The following is a 22,064-nucleotide window of genomic DNA, read 5'->3' on the forward strand; positions in this document are numbered from 1 at the left end:
TCTTGCATTCATTTGTTGCGGTTTATGTGACAAACTCTTGAGTTTTCATCACTTTTTTGGGAGTGATTCTCACATCCACAAGAAAACCTAAATCGGGCAAGGATGAAGAATCTTTATACCCATACGTCAAGTGTACAAGTTAGGTGGGTCGACAACATATTCCTGTCATGTGACGCACTACCGTCACCAGTGTCGTATAGAATATATCAGATGTGTTTTCCTGTGGAGGAATCGGCTGACCTATGACCTTGCGATCAAATGTTTTCAGTTCCCATTGGAGAGGCATGTCCTTTAGTTTACTAATCGCATGGTTTTGCGGTGCGGTTGCAAAACACAGACACTAAACTTATTACAGTGAACAGAGACGTCAATGAACGAACAGACAGATCACAACTTTGTGAAAGTAATGAATGTAAACTTTTCACACGAGGGAAGACGTGAACCAAGGACCTCTCGTTCGGCAGCTGTTCACGCTAACCACGGGACCACGGCGCTCCTGTGCTTACACTATCCTTAATGTTGCCTATCTTACGCATGGACTACTCAGTTTGTATATTTTGCTTATTTTTTTCATAGTTCCACACAACTTCTTCCTGTTTTCTCGATTGATCTGTGTTCAGTTTTTCAAGGCCTATCCACTGTGCCAACTTATAACTAAATCTGAGGGGGGTGCGATGGGGAGGTTCCCTTGTGAGTGAAAAGGTGCAGCTTAAGATAAGTCTCCAGTCCAGTAGGTTGCCATGTTGACATGTGTAGCTAAAGAAAGACTGAAATTTGGCTCCATACATGGCACAACTTGACACACAGTAGACAAGTCGGAAGGGAATGGAGCTGGGTGCATGAGGCCTGGAATGAATGAATTTGCACAGGGTGACACCTCGGCTAAAGCGAGCAAATGCAAATCCAACCACTTGGATTGATGTGACTCAGAATCAGCCTGGATTGTGAGCAGAGTGGAGTCCATCGTGAAATCGCAGAGAAGGTTGTCTGACTCGCCCAATTCTTCAGTGTCTTTGTTCGCTGTTGAAGAGTGTCACAATCACTTTTGATAACTCTGGGTGGGTGAAGGGTGTTGTCCATAATCCCAAGTACCCTAGCATGGTTCTGTTGTCCAGAAGAGGGATTTGCGCAGCAGAAAGGCAGCACAGGGCAGTGTTGGAGCCATGCAGTAATCGTATATGTTCCAAATTAACATGAAGACTGTCATCATTGGTCACTGTGGATGATATTTAGGATGTATAACAATGTGACCAGGACCTGAGGCAACACAATTCTCATTTTTGCTAATGATATACAAGTGCAATACATCTGCACACTCGGAAGCAATTAATTGAATTGAGAGTCAAAGATCACTCACACATGATCTCAGTCAACCGCCCATTCCTTCAGGGACACCCTGTATTTATTGGTCCAGTTTGAGCATACTTTACAGCCTGTAAGAGTGATACTGAATAGGTCAAAATAACACAGCTTAACATAATGTGAGGGAAAGGCAACCACTCACCTATAGGGGACTGATGTGTGGAACACAAAAACAGATAACAGAAAACAGTATTCACACTGTCTTTCAGACACACACATTCACTACACAATCACCCAGACGTATGCTCCCAGATGATTGTTGTGTTTGATTGTTGTGTTTTGAGTGTCTGTGAGAATGTATATACTTTCACTAGAAAAAGAACAACAGCTTGAAAGCTAGTGTGAATGCTGTTTTCTGTTACATGTTTCTATGTTCTACACATGAGTCACCCATAAGTCAGTAGTTGCCTTTCCCTTATTTATGTCGTTCAATCCAGGTATTTCCATTAAAGTTATAGCTTAACATAGCATACTATATTAAAAAAGGAAAATAAACAAATGTTCTCCACTCTGAAGGGCTCTCCAAAAACTAGAATTCCAAAAAACTAAAAATTAATTGTAGGCAACAGAAGGAGAAGTAAAGGTAACTATAAAGCTCAATTTACCTGACTTTTTACTTAGACATATTTCTCATTGGGTTGATTTGTAGACAGACTTGATGACACATTTCATATATGACATATTTCATCTACTTTACCCAGTAACATCCTATTGCGTACAACTGGAGGCCAGTGCAGCTAAGAGGTCAAACAAGTATTCATTCTACAGAAATGTACAGTAAGATTATTCTGTTTAGTCTATAACTATATATCTTCCCCAACCATCTGGCAGTTCAGATTTTTCAGCAGAAGAAGACTACTTCATGAGATATGTAACTCAAAAAATTCCTCACCTGTAGTATGCGCATACTATAAAAAATACTCCAAAATATTAAGAAAAGTAATAAAAGCAGCAAAAATAATGCATAATGATGAAAATCATTTATAATTCTGCTAATAAATCGAAGGCTATGTGGAGTGTCATAAAAAAGAATGTGCAGAATACAGACAACCTTGCAAAAATATAACACTATCACATAAAAATAAAAAAGTAACAAGCCCCTTAGAAGTAGCCAACACATTTAACAACTTTTTCACAGGTGTTGCTGAAAACATGTTACAATCAAACTTTAAGAGCACCCAGGCAAATGAATATAAAATAAGTGCATGTAGAGGATCAATGTACATCAGTTATGTTTCACAAGATGAAGTAGCTAAAGCAATAAAAGGGCTAAAAAATTCCAAATCGACAGATATTGACGGTATACCTGCAACAATGTTAAAGAAGAGCACATCAAACCTAATTGAAGTACTCACACATTTATGCGACTGCTCACTTCAGGCAGGCACTTTCCCTGATGTGTTGTAAACATCAAAAGTTATTCCTGTATATAAAAAAGGGGATAAAGACAATGTAAATAACTACAGACCCATCACAATTTCCTCCTGCATCTCTAAAGTACTGGAAAAAGTTATGTATGAGAAACTTATGAAATTTATAAATAAAAACAGCATCCTATGTAATGAACAACATGGATTCAGAAATAAGAGGTCAACGACAACTGCTGTCTATGAGTGCATCAATTCCATCCTAAACCTGATGGACAAAAAACAGGAAACAATAGGAGTCTTTATTGACTTGTCAAAAGCTTTTGACATGGTGGACCATAAAATTCTGCTATCAAAGCTAGAAAGATATGGTATTCGAGGTCTGTCCAACAAGTGGATCAGTTCCTTCCTGACTAATCGTATGCAGGCAGTGTGCGTCAAGCACACAAATATTGAACTAAAAACTGTATCTAATCACTTATCTGAGTATAAACAAATAAAATGTGGTGTACCCCAAGGATCAGTATTGGGACCCCTTCTGTTTCTTCTGCACATAAATGATCTAAGCTTAAATATTGATGCACACAAAACAATCATATTTGCAGATGACACCATAATTCTACTAAAAGGAGACGACGACGAACAGTTACAGCAGACAGTAAACACAGTCACAAAACAACTTAGCAGCTGGGCACAGAGTAATCAGCTTGTAATAAACAGTAAGAAAACCAATGCTCTAAAATCCCACAATGTTCCTAACAAGGACATGTTTATCCCATCAGTCTATCAATGACGAACCAGTTGGTAACAGTACTGAAACCAAGTTCTTAGGACTTTGGCTGCAGAGTAACATCAGATGGAATAAGCACATTGAATATATCAATGCAGAACTGAGCAAAACATGTTACCTTCTTTGTTCATTAAAATCATGCTGTAGTGAGAAAACAGTATTGAATGCATATCATGCGTACTTTCATTCTCGTCTTAGATATGGGGTCACCTTCTGGGGAAACTCTAAAACAGCTAATAGCACTTTTAAACTACAAAAAAAGGGCCATTAGAATCTTGTTTGGGTGCAAGCCTAGAGACTCGTGTAAACCCCTGTTTAAGAAGTCTGGTATTCCTCCATTACCATGTGTATACATTATTGAAACCCGTTTGTTCTTTAAATTAAATGTAATAGGCAAGGACTGGAGACTGCAAAAAAACTGTGATATACTTGAGCACTTTACCAGACAAAACAGAAACTTACATAGGACTCAAATCAGCACAGCACTATGCCAAAAAGGTACTTTTCACATGGGAGTTAAGCTTTATAACAAACTTCCTGAAAACATAAAAGCTATAACTGAGGTCAATATATTTGGAAAATCTCTAAAGTCATATTTACAGCATCACTGCTTTTACTCCATTGAAGAATATTTAAATTTATGAAATGTGTTATATAAATACTTACGTGTAAAGTGTATTATTGTAAGCTTAAATATGTATGCCTTGAAATGACTTTCAGCCTGTATATTTAAAACTTGACTTGTCCAATGTCTTATGCATAAGCTGCTATGTAGACAACGGGACCAATAAAATACAATCTACAACCTCCATGCCAGTCTGCTGTGGGTCATGTCATGAATGGTTTTCTGTGGAAATGCCAGACTGTGGTCATGTTTTTTGATTTGGAAAAAGCCTAAGACACCTGCTGGGGGACTGGTATCCTCTGTACTCTTTACATGTAGGATCTACGAGGCCACCTGCCCCATTTTCTTCAGGACTTTTAAAAAGACAGAGTTTTCAAGATACATGTCGGTTCTGCCTTGTTGGACACCTTTATCCAGGAAAACAGGGTGCCTCAGGGCTCTGTCCTGAACATTGTCCTCTTTGATCTTATCATTGACCCCATTATGTCCTGTCTTCCACGGTGTATCTCCAGCTCCCTTTTCATTAACAATTTTGTTATCTATTGCAGTTCTCCATGGACTTGTCTCCTTGAATGGTGTCTTCAGCGATGTTTCAATCATCTTTAGTCATAGAGCATCAACAGTGGCTTTCACTTTTCCAGTGACAAAACTGTTTGTATGAATTTCTGGCTGCACAATTGGTTTCTTCCACAGCCTTTATATCTTGGGCCTGTTGCTCTTCCGTTCAATGAAACTATGAAATTCCTGGGGCTCGTGGTTGATAGGAAACTTTCTTGGTTTTCCCATGTGTTTTACGTGGATGCCCGATGTACCTGGACCCTCAGTGTGATACGTGTCCTCAGCAGTACTTCCTGGGCAGCGGATTGGACCACTCTCCTTCATTTTTACCGATCGCTTGTCTGTTTGAAATTGGACTATGGGTGTTTCATTTATGCATCTGCACGTCCATGCATCTTACGTCATTGAATACAATCCACCATCATGGCATCTGTTTGGCCACTGGTGTCTTTTACAGCAGCCTGGTTGAGAGTCTCTATGCAGAAGCTGCTGAACTACTGTTGTCATACTAACGCAACAGTCTCCTCAGCGGATACACATGCCATTTGTGTGCCATGCCTGGCCACCCATCCTAATCCTCCCCCTTCAATGACTTCTTTGACCACTGGTATGGGGTGCATCCCTCTCCTGTGTTAACTCCAGGAGTTTGCTTTCGGGCGTTTCTCTGGCAGCTTAACTTCATGTTACCTGTCACGTTCCTGATGGGTGTGAACCCTTCACCACCTTGGCTTCATGCGGCAGCCCACGTTCACCTTGGACTTAATTTGCTTAAAAAGACACTATTCCAGATTCAATCTGTTGCTGTAAGTTTCTTGATCTTCACACTGAACTTAGTGATAATACCTTTGTGTACATTGGTGGCTCTTGGACTGTTTGCTGTGCAGCGTGTGCCTTCATCATTGACACCGACCATTTTAGATATCAGCTTCTGGAACACTGCTTGGTGTTTACAGCAGCGCTCTTCATCCTGTATCAGCCTACACAGTACATTTGATTCTCTCTGTGTCTATTGGAGTCTGTGTGTGCTGTGCACAGCCCAGCCCTTAGTGCAATGGGTCCAAGAAAATTTCCACTTGATCGCTCTTGAGGGAGCCTCTGTGATGTTTATGTGGGTCCCTGGTCACGTCAGTCTGACAGGAAACGAGGCCGCTGATGCTGTTACCTAGGCTGCAGTCCTACCTCAGCCCGCCAGTTCTTCCATTCCTTCCGATGATCTCTGTGTTGCCATCTGTCAGCAGGTAGTATCACTCTGGCATCACCACTGGTCTTCCCTTTGTGAGAACAAACTCTGGGGAATTAAAACTCTCCCAGCTGCTTGGCCAACTTCTTCTCAGTCCTCTCACCATGACGAGATCATTCTAGTTAGGTTACATATTGGGCACTACCGTTCTAACCATCGCCATTTGTTAAGTGATGATCCCCCACCACTTTATGGTCATTGTCATCAACCTTTTACAGTTTGCTATTTCCTGACCAAATGCCCACTTACTTTGTAATGTATGTTTGTTGCCTGATGTACCTGCCGTTTTAATGAATGACACATGGGCTGTCAACCATGTTTTACTTTTTATCCATCATAGCAATATGGTGAAGGACATTTAATCTTTAGTTCAGGACCTTAAATGTCTCTATGATGTATTTTGTGGACCTTTCTCCATACCGAGCGAGATGGCGCAGTGGTTAGACACTGGACTCGCATTTGGAAGGACGACGGTTCAATCCTGCGTCTGGCCATCCTGATTTAGGTTTTCCGTGATTTCCCTAAATCACTCCAGGCAAATGCCAGGATGGTTCCTCTGAAAGGGCACGGCCGACTTCCTTCCCCATCCTTCCCTGATCCGATGAGACCGGTGACCTCGCTGTCTGGTCTCCTTCCCCATACAACCCAACCCAACCTTTCTCCACAAGGAAGTCTCTGTTCTTAGCTCACTTTTCTTCCATCAGTTGGGCTCAATGTGTAGTCACTTTACCACCTTTTTTGTCTTAGTGTTCAAGCTTCTGACATGGGCCCGTGTAACCTTAGTTGTTTTTGCGCTCTGAAACAAAAACAAACAAACAAACAAACAGACCTGTCACCATTTGTGCTGCCCTTCTTTGAAAATGTTTAATATCCTCTTTCCTATTTGGTACGGGTCCATGCACTTGAGCAATATACTAAAACGTGTTGTGTGTGTGTGTGTGTGTGTGTGTGTGTGTGTGTGTGTGTGTGTTTTGCAAGCAATTTCCTTTGTAGTCTGATTGGGTTTTCCTAGTACCTTACCAATGAATTTAAGTTTGCCACTGGTTTTTCCTAAATTGAGTCTCTATTTTATATTCCCACAGATTGTTACATTCTGATATTTATAGGAGTTGATTGACTTGAATTATGACTCACTAATTTTGTAAACATGGAATGTTCTCGTCCAGGCTGTCAGACTTGTTGTCATCTGTGCATGAGGTGTGCTTGCTCGTATGAAAGAATGGTTTGTGTTTTTCTTTCTTTTTCTGAGGAGGGCTGTGGTCAAAAGCCTATGTGGTAAGTGTCTTTTAATTGTACCTGTCTGCAATGAGATGTGTCATGTTTATGGTGAGTAGCAATCTGTCTCTTCCTAAATTGTTAATGTTATGGCTTTTCATTTTGTGAAGTGTACAATTTTACTTTTCTAAACATTTAAACTAATTTTTCAGTTATATTTTCATCAGCGGTAGGAGGCCAACCATCTATTGTAAAATATCACGTTATTGAACCCATGGTTATATGTTCCCATTAGCGTGGTAATTATGAAGAGCTGTGCACTGTGTAATTCGTGTTTCTTAAGCTGTAGGTCACTGACTTGCTCACAAAAAATCTTCTGACACTGCTTGCTGGAATTCAAACACAATATAAATATTGTGGTCTAATATCTCTCAGCTGACTGAAAGTTGTTTTTATTTGTAAATGCCTGAAGGTGACTTTTATATGTAAATTATTTGTAGTGATTTAACTGTATGCTAGGCCATACAGAGAGACTATTGTCAGTGTTCCAAAAGTTTCCTTTTGGATATTTTGATAAGCTCTTCTGTAATGCAGGCCCCTCGGGAGGACAGACAACCCAAATCTTTGTGTTCATGCACAGTGCTGTGTCATATGCTGAGACAATGCTTCTGTAGCAGATTCCTCTGGCCATACTAAGAATTTATGTTAAAAATGCTTATCTGCAAAAAGTCTGGCAGAAGCATGATTTTCCACACTGGTGAGGGAACAAGTACATAATTTATTGCTGAAACTATGATCACATTCAAAGAAGTCAGAAGTCCCTTTAGTGTTACAAATAGAATATATACATGTAATTTTTATTTCTTAAGAATCCTGTCAGTTTCACATATAGCTGTTGGTAGATAGGTCCGTCTCATAGTAGGGTCTGTGTGACCTGCCCTTCCCTTCCAAACTTCTGCAACCTATCCATCATTCCTCCATGAGGAAGGAATTAATAGTTCTGAAAGCTAGAATAGTGTGTGTGCTTTCATTTGTATCTGTTGATAGGCCTAAAAATTTCACCTCCTGAATGTGAAATCTTGTCAGTGATTGTTTCATAGTTTAATCATTTTATCAAGTGAATTTTCTTTTTGACACAATTATGTGAATGGGACTATAGACTTTCTCATCCTCTCCTTTTCCTGTTAAGAGTCTTACTTCATTTATATTAACCAGTATCTTCTCCACTCTGTGTAGTCTCTACACAGTATTTTGTCCTTTATAGTAAGACAGGTATGTACCACATTTGATTGTAATCTCTCTAGGTGTTCTGGGGTTATATTTGCACATCACCACTTTCCATCTTCCAACTAGGTAGATAAATAAGTTCATCCTTGCCAACTCTTGTTGATCCCAAACAAGACCACATATGTGGCTATATGGATAGAATAAGGAAATGTTCTCTCTGCTGATCCCTGGTGAATAAATAACTGGCAAAGGGTGAATGGGGAAGTTAAAACATGTTGCTTCCACCAAATAATTGTTCATTCAATGACTTGTGGATCAGTGTGAATACCGTATTTACTCGAATCTAAGCCGCACTCGAATCTAAGCCGCACCTGAAAAATGTTAGGCCGCACCTCCAAATCGAAACAAGGTTGGTCTATTGTAATATGAGACACAATTTAGGTCGAATGAATGACGATACAGCTACAGTAGTTTGGTTCGAGTCGTAATCTTAGCAGTCAAGCTTTACCAGGTAGCCATTGCTATGCGCCAGTCGCTCCGTCTGTATTTATACGGATACCCTTCCTTTTTCACGTGCTTCGTCTGGTTTGAATCGATTGCTTATTCTTCTTTGATCTGATAAGTGCCGTTCTCTTTGTTATAGGTGTTTACATTACTCTAAGCTGAAAATGCGTAACTGTTCTGTGTCATGCATTGTTTGGCGCATTTTGATAATGAGTGTTTACGACCTGTCGCCGCTCGCGGCATAGCTTGCTTTTTGTGCGCACTACCTCCACTTACAATAAAAAAAATAGAGGAATTGTCTCATTAGCGAAACAATGGCAAGAGACTGGTAGTTGTTGTTACTTACACTGCTCCTTTCTTTGATAATGATCAACAAGAACCAAATAATAGACTGTGTATAATAGATGTTCTGAACGAGAGTTTAGCTAAAATTTTTCTCCGTTTGAAGATCTTTGCAGACGCTTCTCGTGTACATTACCTTCTGCATAGAAATTAGAGTCATCTTAGATTTAAAAATCTGTCAATTACCGTGGTTCATTTCTGATTGTATCACTATTCGGCATAAGAATAATACGAATATAAACATGACATGATATGTATATTCTTCTAAATGATTAATGGAAAATCTCATATAAGATGTGAAACAAATACTAACAAAGAGATAGAGGGGCTGGCCAGTACTTACCTCAGCTCAGTACAGCCGATAGATACACATAAAACAGAACTGAAAATTTACATTCCTAGCTTTCGGAACTTTGTTCCTTCATCAGGGAGGAGAGAGGGGAAAAAAGGGAAGAAGGGAAAGTGGATTCAGTTACTCACAACCCAGGTTATGAAGCAACAGGGAAAGGTAAACAGGGAGGGTAGCAAGGAGGTATATAGTATAAAGATAAACACAACTATGTAGGATGAAAAGATGCGTGAATGGCTAAAGAGGAAAGGGAAAGAGGAGAAGACTGAAGAGTGAATGGGATTGAGGTTGTTTAACGTAGGTTCAGTCCAGGGGGATGGCGGGATGAAAGGATGTGTTGGAGTGCAAGTTCCCATCTCCGCAGTTCAGAGGGACTGGTGCTGGGCGGGAGAAGCCAAATGGCACATACAGTGTAGCAGGTTCCTAGGTCCCTAGAATTATGCTGGAGGGCATGCTCCGCTACTGGGTATTGGGCATCTCCTAGGCGGACAGTTCGTCTGTGTCCATTCATGCGCTCAGCCAGTTTAGTTGTTGTCATGCCGATGTAAAAGGCTGTGCAGTGCAGGCATGTCAGTTGATAAATGACATGTGTAGTTTCACACGTAGCCCTGCCTTGAATTGTGTATGTTTTACCAGTAGCGGGGCTGGAGTAGGTGGTTGTGGGGGGATGCATGGGGCAGGTTTTGCAGCGGGGTCGGTTACAGGGGTAGGAACCGCTGGGTAGAGAAGGTAGTCTGGGAATATTGTAGGGTTTAACAAGGATGTTACGGAGGTTAGGGGGGTGACGAAAGGCAACTCTGGGTGGTGTGGGGAGAATTTTGTCAAGGGATGGTCTCATTTCAGGGGTTGACTTGAGAAAGTCATATCCCTGGCGGAGTAATTTGTTGATGTTTTCGAGGCCAGGATAATATTGGGTGACAAGGGGGATGCTTCTGTGTGGTCTGGGGGTAGGAACATTGTTGTTGGACGGGGAGGAATGTATTGCTCGGGAAATCTGTTTGTGGACAAGGTCTGCAGGATAGTTGCGGGAGAGGAAAGCACTGGTCAGGTTATTGGTGTAATTGTTGAGGGATTCGTCACTGGAGCAGATACGTTTGCCACGAATACCTAGGCTGAATCCCGTGCCATTAAGGAGCTGAAAATAGACCGCTCTATTGTCATGCTCCCGGCGGATAAAGGCTCCACAACTGTCGTACTTGACCATGTGGAGTATGTGGCAGAAGGACTGCGTCTACTCTCTGACACCTCAACCTACAAAGCTGTTACCCAGGACCCCATTCCCTCCATCCAGACTGAGCTGCAAAAAATCCTAAAAATCCAAGGTCCCTCACAAAGCCTCACAACGGCTTCCATAGACTTACTCACTCCACCTGAGCCACGTACCCCTACCTTCTACCTATTACCCAAAATCCACAAAGAGAACCATCCTGGCCGTCCCATTGTAGCAGGCTTCAAATCCCCAACCGAACGTATCTCAGCTCTGGTAGACCAGCACCTACAACCTATCACCCGCAGACTCCCATCCTACATCAAAGACACAAACCACTTCCTAGAACACCTCAAATCCATTCCCACTCCTCTCCCACCTGAAACCTTTCTTGTCACCATAGATGCTACATCCCTTTACACAAACATCCCACATACCCATGGTCTCTCTGCCCTTGAGCACTACCTCTCCCAACGCCCACCCGAAGGTCTTCCAAAAACCTCGTTCCTTATCACACTTACCAACTTCATCCTCACCCATAATTACTTCACTTTTGAAGGCCAGACCTACAAACAAATCAGGGGAATGGCCATGGGAACCAGGATGGCTCCCTCCTATGCCAACCTCTTCATGGGCCGCATGGAGGAGGCTTTCCTGAAGACCCAACAGCTGCTTCCCCTGGCCTGGTATAGGTTTATAGATGACATCTTTGTGGTCTGGACTCATGGTGAAGAAACACTCCTTAATTTCCTCCATAACCTCAACTCCTTTTCGAATCTGAATTTCACCTGGTCCTTCTCCAAAACCCAAGCCACCTTCCTGGATGTTGACCTTCATCTTGTTGAAGCTCACATTCACACCTCTGTCCATATCAAACCCACAAACAAACAACAGTACCTTCACTTTGATAGCTGCCATCCTTTCCACATCAAACGCTCCCTTCCCTACAGCCTAGGTATTCGTGGCAAACGTATCTGCTCCAGTGACGAATCCCTCAACAATTACACCAATAACCTGACCAGTGCTTTCCTCTCCCGCAACTATCCTGCAGACCTTGTCCACAAACAGATTTCCCGAGGAATACATTCCTCCCCGTCCAACAACAATGTTCCTACCCCCAGACCACACAGAAGCATCCCCCTTGTCACCCAATATTATCCTGGCCTCGAAAACATCAACAAATTACTCCGCCAGGGATATGACTTTCTCAAGTCAACCCCTGAAATGAGATCATCCCTTGACAAAATTCTCCCCACACCACCCAGAGTTGCCTTTCGTCGCCCCCCTAACCTCCGTAACATCCTTGTTAAACCCTACAATATTCCCAGACTACCTTCTCTACCCAGCGGTTCCTACCCCTGTAACCGACCCCGCTGCAAAACCTGCCCCATGCATCCCCCAACAACCACCTACTCCAGCCCCGCTACTGGTAAAACATACACAATTCAAGGCAGGGCTACGTGTGAAACTACACATGTCATTTATCAACTGACATGCCTGCACTGCACAGCCTTTTACATCGGCATGACAACAACTAAACTGGCTGAGCGCATGAACGGACACAGACGAACTGTCCGCCTAGGAGATGCCCAATACTCAGTAGCAGAGCATGCCCTCCAGCATAATTCTAGGGGCCTAGGAACCTGCTACACCGTATGTGCCATTTGGCTTCTCCCGCCCAGCACCAGTCCCTCTGAACTGCGGAGATGGGAACTTGCACTCCAACACATCCTTTCATCCCGCCATCCCCCTGGACTGAACCTATGTTAAACAACCTCACTCCCATTCACTCTTCAGTCTTCTCCTCTTTCCCTTTCCTCTTTAGCCATTCACGCATCTTTTCATCCTACATAGTTGTGTTTATCTTTATACTATATACCTCTTTACTTCTGTATGCATCCTCTTTGTTTTGAAGCTGGCACAGTACTTAAAGTAGAATATCTTTGGCTTCCCTCTGACAACCATGCCTCCATCCTTGCTACCCTCCCTGTTTACCTTTCCCTGTTGCTTCATAACCTGGATTGTGAGTAACTGAATCCACTTTCCCTTTTTCCCCCTCTCTCCTCCCTGATGAAGGAACAAAGTTCCGAAAGCTAGGAATGTAAATTTTCAGTTCTGTTTTATGTGTATCTATCGGCTGTACTGAGCTGAGGTAAGTACTGGCCAGCCCCTCTATCTCTTTGTTAGTATATGTATATTCTTCCCCCATTTGCTGTTGTCTCACACTAGTTTCGAAGGTTATTAGGCAGACAGGATTTAAATGAGATAGCAGCAAACACGAAACAATACATGGCAAAATGTTTATATTCGTATTATTCTTATGGTGAAGAGAATACTGCATGTGATGCACAATTCATAAAAGTTCCTATTAGCAACCATCTCTTCTCACAGGTAGGAAAAAATTCAGAACATAGAGTAGGCCATATTGACAAACATACCAAACAATCTTGCTATGTCGGATTTTCGTAGTACATTGAAATGCTGCTACATTCGAAGATGAAAAATATGAAATTTGTATTTACTTCGTTGGATAATGTATGAAAATGCGGTGGTCGAAACTCGGGGTGGAGAAAAAAAGCTCGTGTTCCACCTTTTTTAAAATTTATTTACTGACGCAGAAGTTTTGGCGCCAGTATTTATCTTCCTGCCTGCAAAGCATGCCTGTGTAGCGCTACATATATTCGACGGCAGAAGTTATTTGTGGCGGCACCTACCAATTTTCAGAACTTCCGCTTACTTTGCACTCGATTCTAAGCCGCAGGCAGTTTTTTGGATTACAAAAACTGGAAAAAAAGTGTGGCTTAGATTCGAGTAAATATGGTAATAAATTGTAAAGTAAGAAAACCATTCTTTGTAGGGCTCCTCTAATGCTAGGTTGCATTTCTTAAGTGGTGGCTGTGTTTCATCCAGGGGCCAACCAACACATCTGGCACATTAACCTAAAGAAATTCAGTCACAAATTCAATATAAGCAGGCAAGAATTTGCAGTGACATAATATTCATTGTTTACAGCATTTTAAATTTTAATGAACTTAATCTACATCTACATCCATACTCCGCAAGCCACCTGACCATGTGTGGCGGAGGGTACGTTGAGTACCTCTATCGGTTCTCCCTTCTATTCCAGTCTCGTATTGTTCGTGGAAAGAAGGATTGTCGGTATACCTCTGTGTGGGTTCTAATCTCTCTGATTTTATCCTCATGGTCTCTTCGCGAGATATACGTAGGAGAGAGCAATGTACTGCTTGACTCCTCGGTGAGGGGATGTTCTCGAAACTTCAACAGAAGCCCGTACCGAGCTACTGAGTGTCTCTCCTGCAGAGTCTTCCAGTGGAGTTTATATTTCATCTCTGTAATGCTTTTGTGATTACTAAATGATCCTGTAACGAAGCGCACTGCTCTCCATTGGATCTTCTCTATCTCTTCTATCAACCCTATCTGGTACGGATCCCACACTGGTGAGCAGTATTCAAGCAGTGGGTGAACAAGTGTACTGTAACCTACTTCCTTTGTTTTCGGATTGCATTTGCTTAGGATTCTTCCAATGTCTGCTTTACCGACAATCAACTTTATATGATCATTCCATTTTAAATCATTCCTAATGCGTACTCCCAGATAATTTATGGAATTAACTGCTTCCAGTTGGTGACCTGCTATATTGTAGCTAAATGATAAAGGATTTCTCTTTCTATGTATTCACAGCACATTACACTTGCCTACATTGAGATTCAATTGCCATTCCCTGCACCATGTGTCAATTACAATTGATAATCATTCTGTACAGCAATAATAAAAGCCCAAGCAAGGGCATAAAAAATCTGGTCAGTATCACATGTTCATGTAAACTTCTGAAAATTCAAAACAAATAATTATTTCCTTTAGCACAGGTCTAAAGTTAAAGCTCCATAATTGCAAATTGATGAAATTACAAGTGCAGATCACACTCAAAATTAACTGAAGAAAAATTTTTAGTGTGTATTTGATCACCTAACTGAAATATTCAAGGTCTACACTCTGAAAATACTTCAAAGTATTTGCTATCTACACATATGAATATAACAAGTCCCCAATGCAGCCAGTTCACCTCATGTCAAAGTTTCTGAAAATATTTCAGTGTGTTCACTATCAGCACATCAGAAGTGACAAAAACATGACAAAATAATAAAAGAAATATTCTGATTCAATTGTAAGGCAACTTGTTGCCATTCATATATTCTGTCTGTGCCAGATCTCAACCCCAAATAACACATGAATGCCAAAACTCCCCACGCAAAAATACCCGCCACTCTTTGAACCCTCACATCAAAGAGAGCCAAGCAAACACACTTCAGACTTCCAAAACGTGCTTAAAACTATAAATTCAGTTTTATATTCATGTATTACGTATAAATTTGCACATAAATGTTCTCGGCCTTCTAGTGCCGTTCCTAGTTTTCCTCTAGGTTATATAATTTGATCACAAATATTGATTTTGTCCATTTAAAAGCTACTTATTATTATTATGTTATCAGTAGTTATAATAATTAAAACTAATTACACTCATACATCTCTAATGATATCAACTTATTAATGCTGCCACTACTTTTAGTGTTTCGTATCTTATTTGTTAAAAGTTCAGTTTTTTATGTATGGAATGTGCATTCTCGCCTAAAATTCAAAACACATGATATTTAAAAAACAATCTGCTATCACAGTTTGATAGTGCTCATTGAGACCTATCCACAGACATTAAATTTGTAAGAATCACGTAAGGTGTTACTGAGATATTAATTTTTAAAGATTATTACATACATAAAACCTTTAACGTTAGCTAACTTAGAAACTACACTTCGTATGGAGAGTGTGTCTTCACCCACACACCTGTATTAATTTTCTCTTTGCAGACATGTTACTGGCTTCTGTTGCCAGCTGGGTTTAGTTTTTAATAGATTGTTTTATTTGACCTTTTCTGGCCATTCAAGTTGGCCTTGTGGTTACCCTTCCTTGTTTCACACTAATAGCTGAGTTTTTCTAACATCAGGCCAGAGCCAGAGTCTACCTGACTTGTGATCTAAAAATCTCATACTGAGACCATCTGCCAGTCAGTAACCCAAAGGGAGCCACCATTTGCTGATGACAGTGCAAGGATAGTGTGGCTACTGGGCCTTGCTTGGCTCTGCCAACCGCCTCTTCTGTACACAGACTAGAGGAATGTTCCAACTCTTTCCTCAACCATGTTGTTGCCAGTTCTTAAACTTGCAGTGTTTCACCCAAGTATTACTTAAGTTTTGGAAACAAAAGAAATTGCACATGAGTTGAAAGGTGGGCCCTGCAATGGATTCACCAAAGCTTCCCAAATGACAGCAACATTTCCCCTATGTCATGCACAGTGTGCATATGAAAATCAGTGAATAGACAAATTATCTACAACATATGTGTTGCCATTTGTTTGAACTCTCATATTCTTTCCCTTAGTGTCAAACCGACCTCAGGGAAGATCTGTTTGGATTCCTTAGAAATGTTGGAAAACGTGAGGCAATACTGACCCTACAACGTATCTTACAAGATAGATTGAGGAAAGGCAAACCTGAATGTCTAGCATTTGTAGACTTGGATAAAGCTTTTGACAATGTTGACTGGAATACTCTCTTTCAAATTCTGAAGGGACAGGGGTCAAATACAGGGAACGAAAGTCTATTTACAATTTGTACAGAAACCAGATGGCAGTTATAAGAACCGAGGGGTATCAAAGGGAAGCAGTGGTTGGGAAGGGAGTGAGATGGGGTGTAGCCTATCTCTGATGTTATTCAATCTATATATTGAGCAAGCAGTAAAGGAATTTGGAGTAGGAATTAAAATCCAGGGAGAAGAAATAAAAACTTTGAGATTTGCCAACAACATTGTAATTCTGTCAGACAGAAAAGGACCTGGAAGAGCAGTTGAAAGGAATGAACAGTGTCTTGAAAGGAGGATGTAAGATGAACATCAACAAAAGCAAAAGGAGGATAATGGAGTGTAGTTGAGTTAAATCAGGTGATGCTGAGTAAATTAGATTAGGAAGTGAGACACTTGAAGTAGTAGATGAGTTTTGCTATTTAGGTAGCAAAATGACTGATGATGCTCGAACTAGGATGTAAAAAGTACTGGCAATGGCAAGGAAAGCGTTTCTGAAGAAGAGAAATTTGTTAACATCATGTATAGATTTAAGTGTCAGGAAGTCATTTCTAAAAGTATTTGTATGGAGTGTAGCTGTGTATGGAAGTGAAACATGGACAATAAATGGTTTAGACAAGAAGAAAATAGATACTTTTGGAATGTGGTGCTACAGAAGAATGCTGAAGATTAGGTGGGTAGATCACATTACTGAAGAGGTACTGAATAGAACTGGGGAGAAGAGGAACTTGTGGCACAACTTGACTAGAAGAAGGGATCAGTTGGTAGGACATGTTCTGAGGCATCAAGAGATCATCAGTTTAGTATTGGAGGGCAGTGTGGAGGGTAAAAATTGTAGAGGGAGACAAATATATGAATACACTAAACAGATTCTGAAGGATGTAGGTTGCAGTAGTTACTCAGAGATGAAGCAGCTTGCACAGGATAGAGTAGCATGGAGAGCTGCATCAAACCACTCTCTGGACTGAAGATGACGAAGACAACAACAACAACAAGAACAACAACAGTGTCAAATTCTGTGTCACAACCCCAACATTGGTGTTCATTTTTGAGTGCAAGGAGAAATACTGCTTTCATTGCTTGCTGTAGTGCAACCCCAACTTTTTTCCCTGTTTCCTTCATAAAATGAACTTCACATCACATAGGATTTGGATTGGAGATGGCCATTTTGAACCACTTTCGAGCTACAAAAAACCATATTGTAGACCTTGTGTATTGTGGCTTGTGTAGACAAGATGTTAGCTCATTAAAGAATTTGTCTGAAAGCTATTGAAGTTGTCATTCTTTTTTGTGCACCTGTCAACAACTTAACAATTTTACTACTTGGTGAATTGTTCCCTTTACTTCTGCAATATAGAATTTGTGTTATAATGTTGGTCAAATATGTCTCCTGTCAAAATATCGTAATTTTGTTCGACATCAAATTAAGATCTAGTTCTGTTTCACAGGTGGAGTTCACTGCTATGAGAGATCAGTATATGAGATGTGGGGAAGGTTTTATGATATGTTATTCTGTAACTGACAGACACAGCTTCCAGGAAGCTGTTGAGTACCGAAAGTTGATAAATCGTGTAAGAGCCTCTGAAGATATTCCTCTAGTGCTTGTGGGAAATAAATTTGATCTACAGCATCAGAGGAAGGTATAGTACAATCAGAGTTGCCTAATTAAATAATGCCATAAATTATGTGGTGTCTGTTGTTGTTGTTGTTGTTGTTGTTGTTGCATGTTTGTTACTACTGGTGCTGCTGCCATCACTGCCACTGCTGCCTCTGCTGCTGCTGCTGCTGCTGCTGCTGCTGCTGCTGCTGTGTAGTGATGTGAAGGAAAATGAGTTCTTGGTGTACCAATGAAATACAGTATCTTTTCCCCTCCAAAGCTAAAATTGCACGTATTTGTGCATTTAATTCCCTTTTAAATCTATGTACTTTCTCCAAAAAGTTATTTGAATGAGTAGACTCAATCTCTGATGTGCAATTCTGAGATGTGTGCAAAATATGCATCTGAGACTGCCATAACTGATTAGTTAGACTCCTAACATTTTTCATGACAAATTACATCAAATCTAAGAATAGGGGGGAGTCAAAGAGTGGAAGATATAGCAAACAGAGTGGATATTCCAACAATTTGTACTTCAAATCTCTGTGCGTTTTTATCTAATCAATTTTTAGTATTCACAAATTCTTGTTTACCTGCTTTACATGTAATCTATTAAAATAATCCACAGCACCAAGATGAACTACTGTTTTTGCTTTGGCTTCTGGTTAAGATCAGTAAATCATTCTCCTAGTTAACTCTTTAAGTAGCATAGATCGTACTTGTTCTTGTGCTAGACCTATGATATCAACTATTTCATACCCCTGTAACCACAGATCACCCAATATAAAAACACACTACTACTTTTCGTGAAGATTGACATTTCAATCAAGCTGGAGACATGTGTTTTAAGAAAGACATTTTTCCAGTAGACTGTGTAAAATTCTTTCTTTTCACCCTATTTGTTTTGGGCATTCCTGTTCTTGACTGTGTCTGAAAACATAGCAATGCACTGTAGCAAAAAGCAGCTAAACACAAATTGTATAACTAATTGGATGTACCATTATAATAGAAGGAAACATTCCACGTGGGAAAAATTATATATAAAAACAAAGATGAGGTGACTTACCGAACAAAAGCGCTGGCAGGTCGATAGACACACAAACAAACACAAACATACACACAAAATTCAAGCTTTCGCAACAAACTGTTGCCTCATCAGGAAAGGTAAGTCTTTCCGCTCCCGGGATTGGAATGACTCCTTACCCTCTCCCTTAAAACCCACTTCCTTTCGTCTTCCCCTCTCCTTCCCTCTTTCCTGATGAGGCAACAGTTTGTTGCGAAAGCTTGAATTTTGTGTGTATGTTTGTGTTTGTTTGTGTGTCTATCGACCTGCCAGCGCTTTCGTTCAGTAAGTCACCTCATCTTTGTTTTTATATATAATTGGATGTACCATTACACAAATATAATATTTGCCTCTAGTAACATATGTGGCTACATTGTTGTCGTGGTTGCGTAACATCTTTGACTCTGTAAATGAGGATCACTGCCCTGCGAAGCAGTGGAGGTTAGTATACTTAACCATGCTATGTATAAGTGCCTACTAATAAACAGTTTAGAAATCATATGTCTATGCTGCTGTCACACTGCCAGTACCCCATCTCCCACAGTGATGACCTCCAATTTCCGTGTCACGCCCAGATTTTGTTGTAAGTCGAAAATCTACTGTGCTGGTTACGCCATCGAGCATGCAGCCATTACGAACGATACAACCTCACTATTTCTTCGGCAATGTTGACAACAACTCTCATTGAGTGCTCGTGAATTCCACACTCATGCTATGTGCAAAATTGCTAAAAGTCCACCAAAGCTTGGACAGTACTATAGTGGCAAATGACATAGTGACAATGCCTTCATTGTTCGCCATATGTTCGGAGCAAATTTGCATCACTGCCAATGACAAACAGAAAACTGCGCCACTGTGAGTGTCAGAGTGTCAAAGTTACTGAGTTACTTCATGACAAACATTTCAGATTTGACACCGAGTGAATCTATCTCTTTATTTCAGACAGAAGTGCAGCACAGTGTCACAATTAACAATGGCTGGCCACCTCTGTAACAAACATTGAACTAAGCATCTTTGACTTTCGTACAGGACAAAACATCACGTATTCCAGTGCTAGTGGTTATGAGCATTATGACACTCACATTAATGACCTGCACCGTGTCGACCCCTGCCACAGTACCATTATGGTTGAACAAGGATAGCCCACGCCATACCACTCCGTTGTCCTCTTTCTGTATCCATCTGTCAACAGGCCACAGGGTAAAGGTTTACAACATCCTCCAGTACCTGTGCATTCTGATTTTCCAAATTGTGTTCCGACCGCTGCGATTAAATTTGAGTTCCGTAAGGCAGACTATGACGTCACTCATATCCCAGCCACACCAGGCATTACAGATGACTCACTTCCACCATGCTCTGCATTTGCATCACCCACACCCAGCACCAAAACCTACTACAGACTCTGAGAATATGGTTTTCATGGCCTTGCCATAGCAAGGTCAGATACTGCTGCCTTCCATTTTGAGTGACGTCACACCCGCATCAGCCATGCCACAAACGACTGCACCTCCACACGAACTCCACGAGACACAGCCAGTGCCACTGGATAATAAATGGACTATGCCTTCCTCCCTTATGGTGCTAGGATTTTGTGCACACTGTTCATGCATTTTCTGTTTGACATCTGACATTGGGAAAGTCATACCTACCGTGTTGATCCCAGCACTTGACTCACATGCGTGACCATTCTGTGAATATTGCTGTGTAACACTGATGCTACCCACGCTGTGACATGACCCACCTCACCACGTGCCACCCTACGCCGAGCCGCATTTCCTGCCCATCTTGCACACTGAATCTCCCACGCCATGCAACGCCCAACTCAAGATGGTGCCTTACAATTGGACCATTGATGGCAATCATACCATCCACCTCCATCTGAAACTACCATAGCTCCACATGGATTCTCCTGTGATGTGATTTGTCTTCAGCAAGTGTTTAATGTCAGCCAGTGGCATCACTGGAGACAACGAGAAGTTTGCCACTCTCCTTAACCACCTCAGAAACAGTGCAGACCTTATTATCAACTTGGTTTTGGACATTCCATCTTTTCACAAATGCAAAACTGCCAAGACACTACTTCGACGACAATTAACACACAAACCTGAGCAGCAGCTATGTCTTGCTATCAGTGAGACTACTTTGGGCGACAGCACACTTTTTTTTTACTTCGGCACCACCTGCAAGTTCTAATTGACCCAGCACTCCTGCTTGATCGTGTGCTGTGTACACTTCAGCTCCGAAAACTGTCAGAACATCCAAAAAGGGATGCTTGTGCATGAGGAGGCACACTGGAGTTTAAACTTCGACTCGCTGACAGAATGCAGCCACTATCACAACACCATATTCTAATTAACAACCAACAGTGCTATGCTGCAGTTGATGCCTGAAATGCCTGCAATGCCTGCACCAAAACCAATTTCCCACGATCCCAGCCGAGCTTCCCCAACTTCTTGTGCAGCTGCTGATGACCCAACTATGGCTGGACTGACCCAAACTGGGCCATCCTGAATGCCTTTCAGTGATCCAGTGGACAACGGTCATGTACCATGATGGCTGAGGTTGTCATTCACTCTCCTGGCATCTCCCTGACTCTGTAGAAACAAAATTCTGCACCGACCAATTGCATCACCTGCTTCCACACTCAACACACAACAGTGCTACTGTTGGTTTCACACCAGATCTGGGCAGGACATATAGTGCTACAGGCAGTCCCCCTACCTACCAAAACTAGTAGGGTGACCTGATGTAGGTGCATCAGGCCACTCTCTATTGACGAGACACCTCTGCACACCACAACAAAACAGCACAAACACAGTGTTTCAGTGGGCAAATGGTCCCCGACTATTTGACCATGACAGGTGCCTGCACACTCATTTCCTCATCGATTCCAGGGCTGATGTGCACTGTCACTGGCACCTCTGCAACTACACATGGCCAATGACACTGTAATCCACAGTTGCTGG

At 41.4% G+C, this 22,064-nt stretch overlaps 1 protein-coding gene across 1 annotated transcript in view; it reads left to right on the forward strand.

Moving 5' to 3' along the window:
• Positions 1–22,064, forward strand: part of LOC124797947 (GTP-binding protein Rit2) — a 104,838-nt gene that overhangs the window by 32,533 nt on the left and 50,241 nt on the right. The window contains exon 4 of the mRNA XM_047261091.1: positions 17,887–18,078. Within this exon, the coding sequence (XP_047117047.1) occupies positions 17,887–18,078 (192 nt within the window). The remainder of the gene's footprint in view (positions 1–17,886; positions 18,079–22,064) is intronic.

Source organism: Schistocerca piceifrons, chromosome 5 (genome assembly GCF_021461385.2).
Source record: "Schistocerca piceifrons isolate TAMUIC-IGC-003096 chromosome 5, iqSchPice1.1, whole genome shotgun sequence".
Lineage (NCBI taxonomy): Eukaryota > Metazoa > Arthropoda > Insecta > Orthoptera > Acrididae > Schistocerca > Schistocerca piceifrons.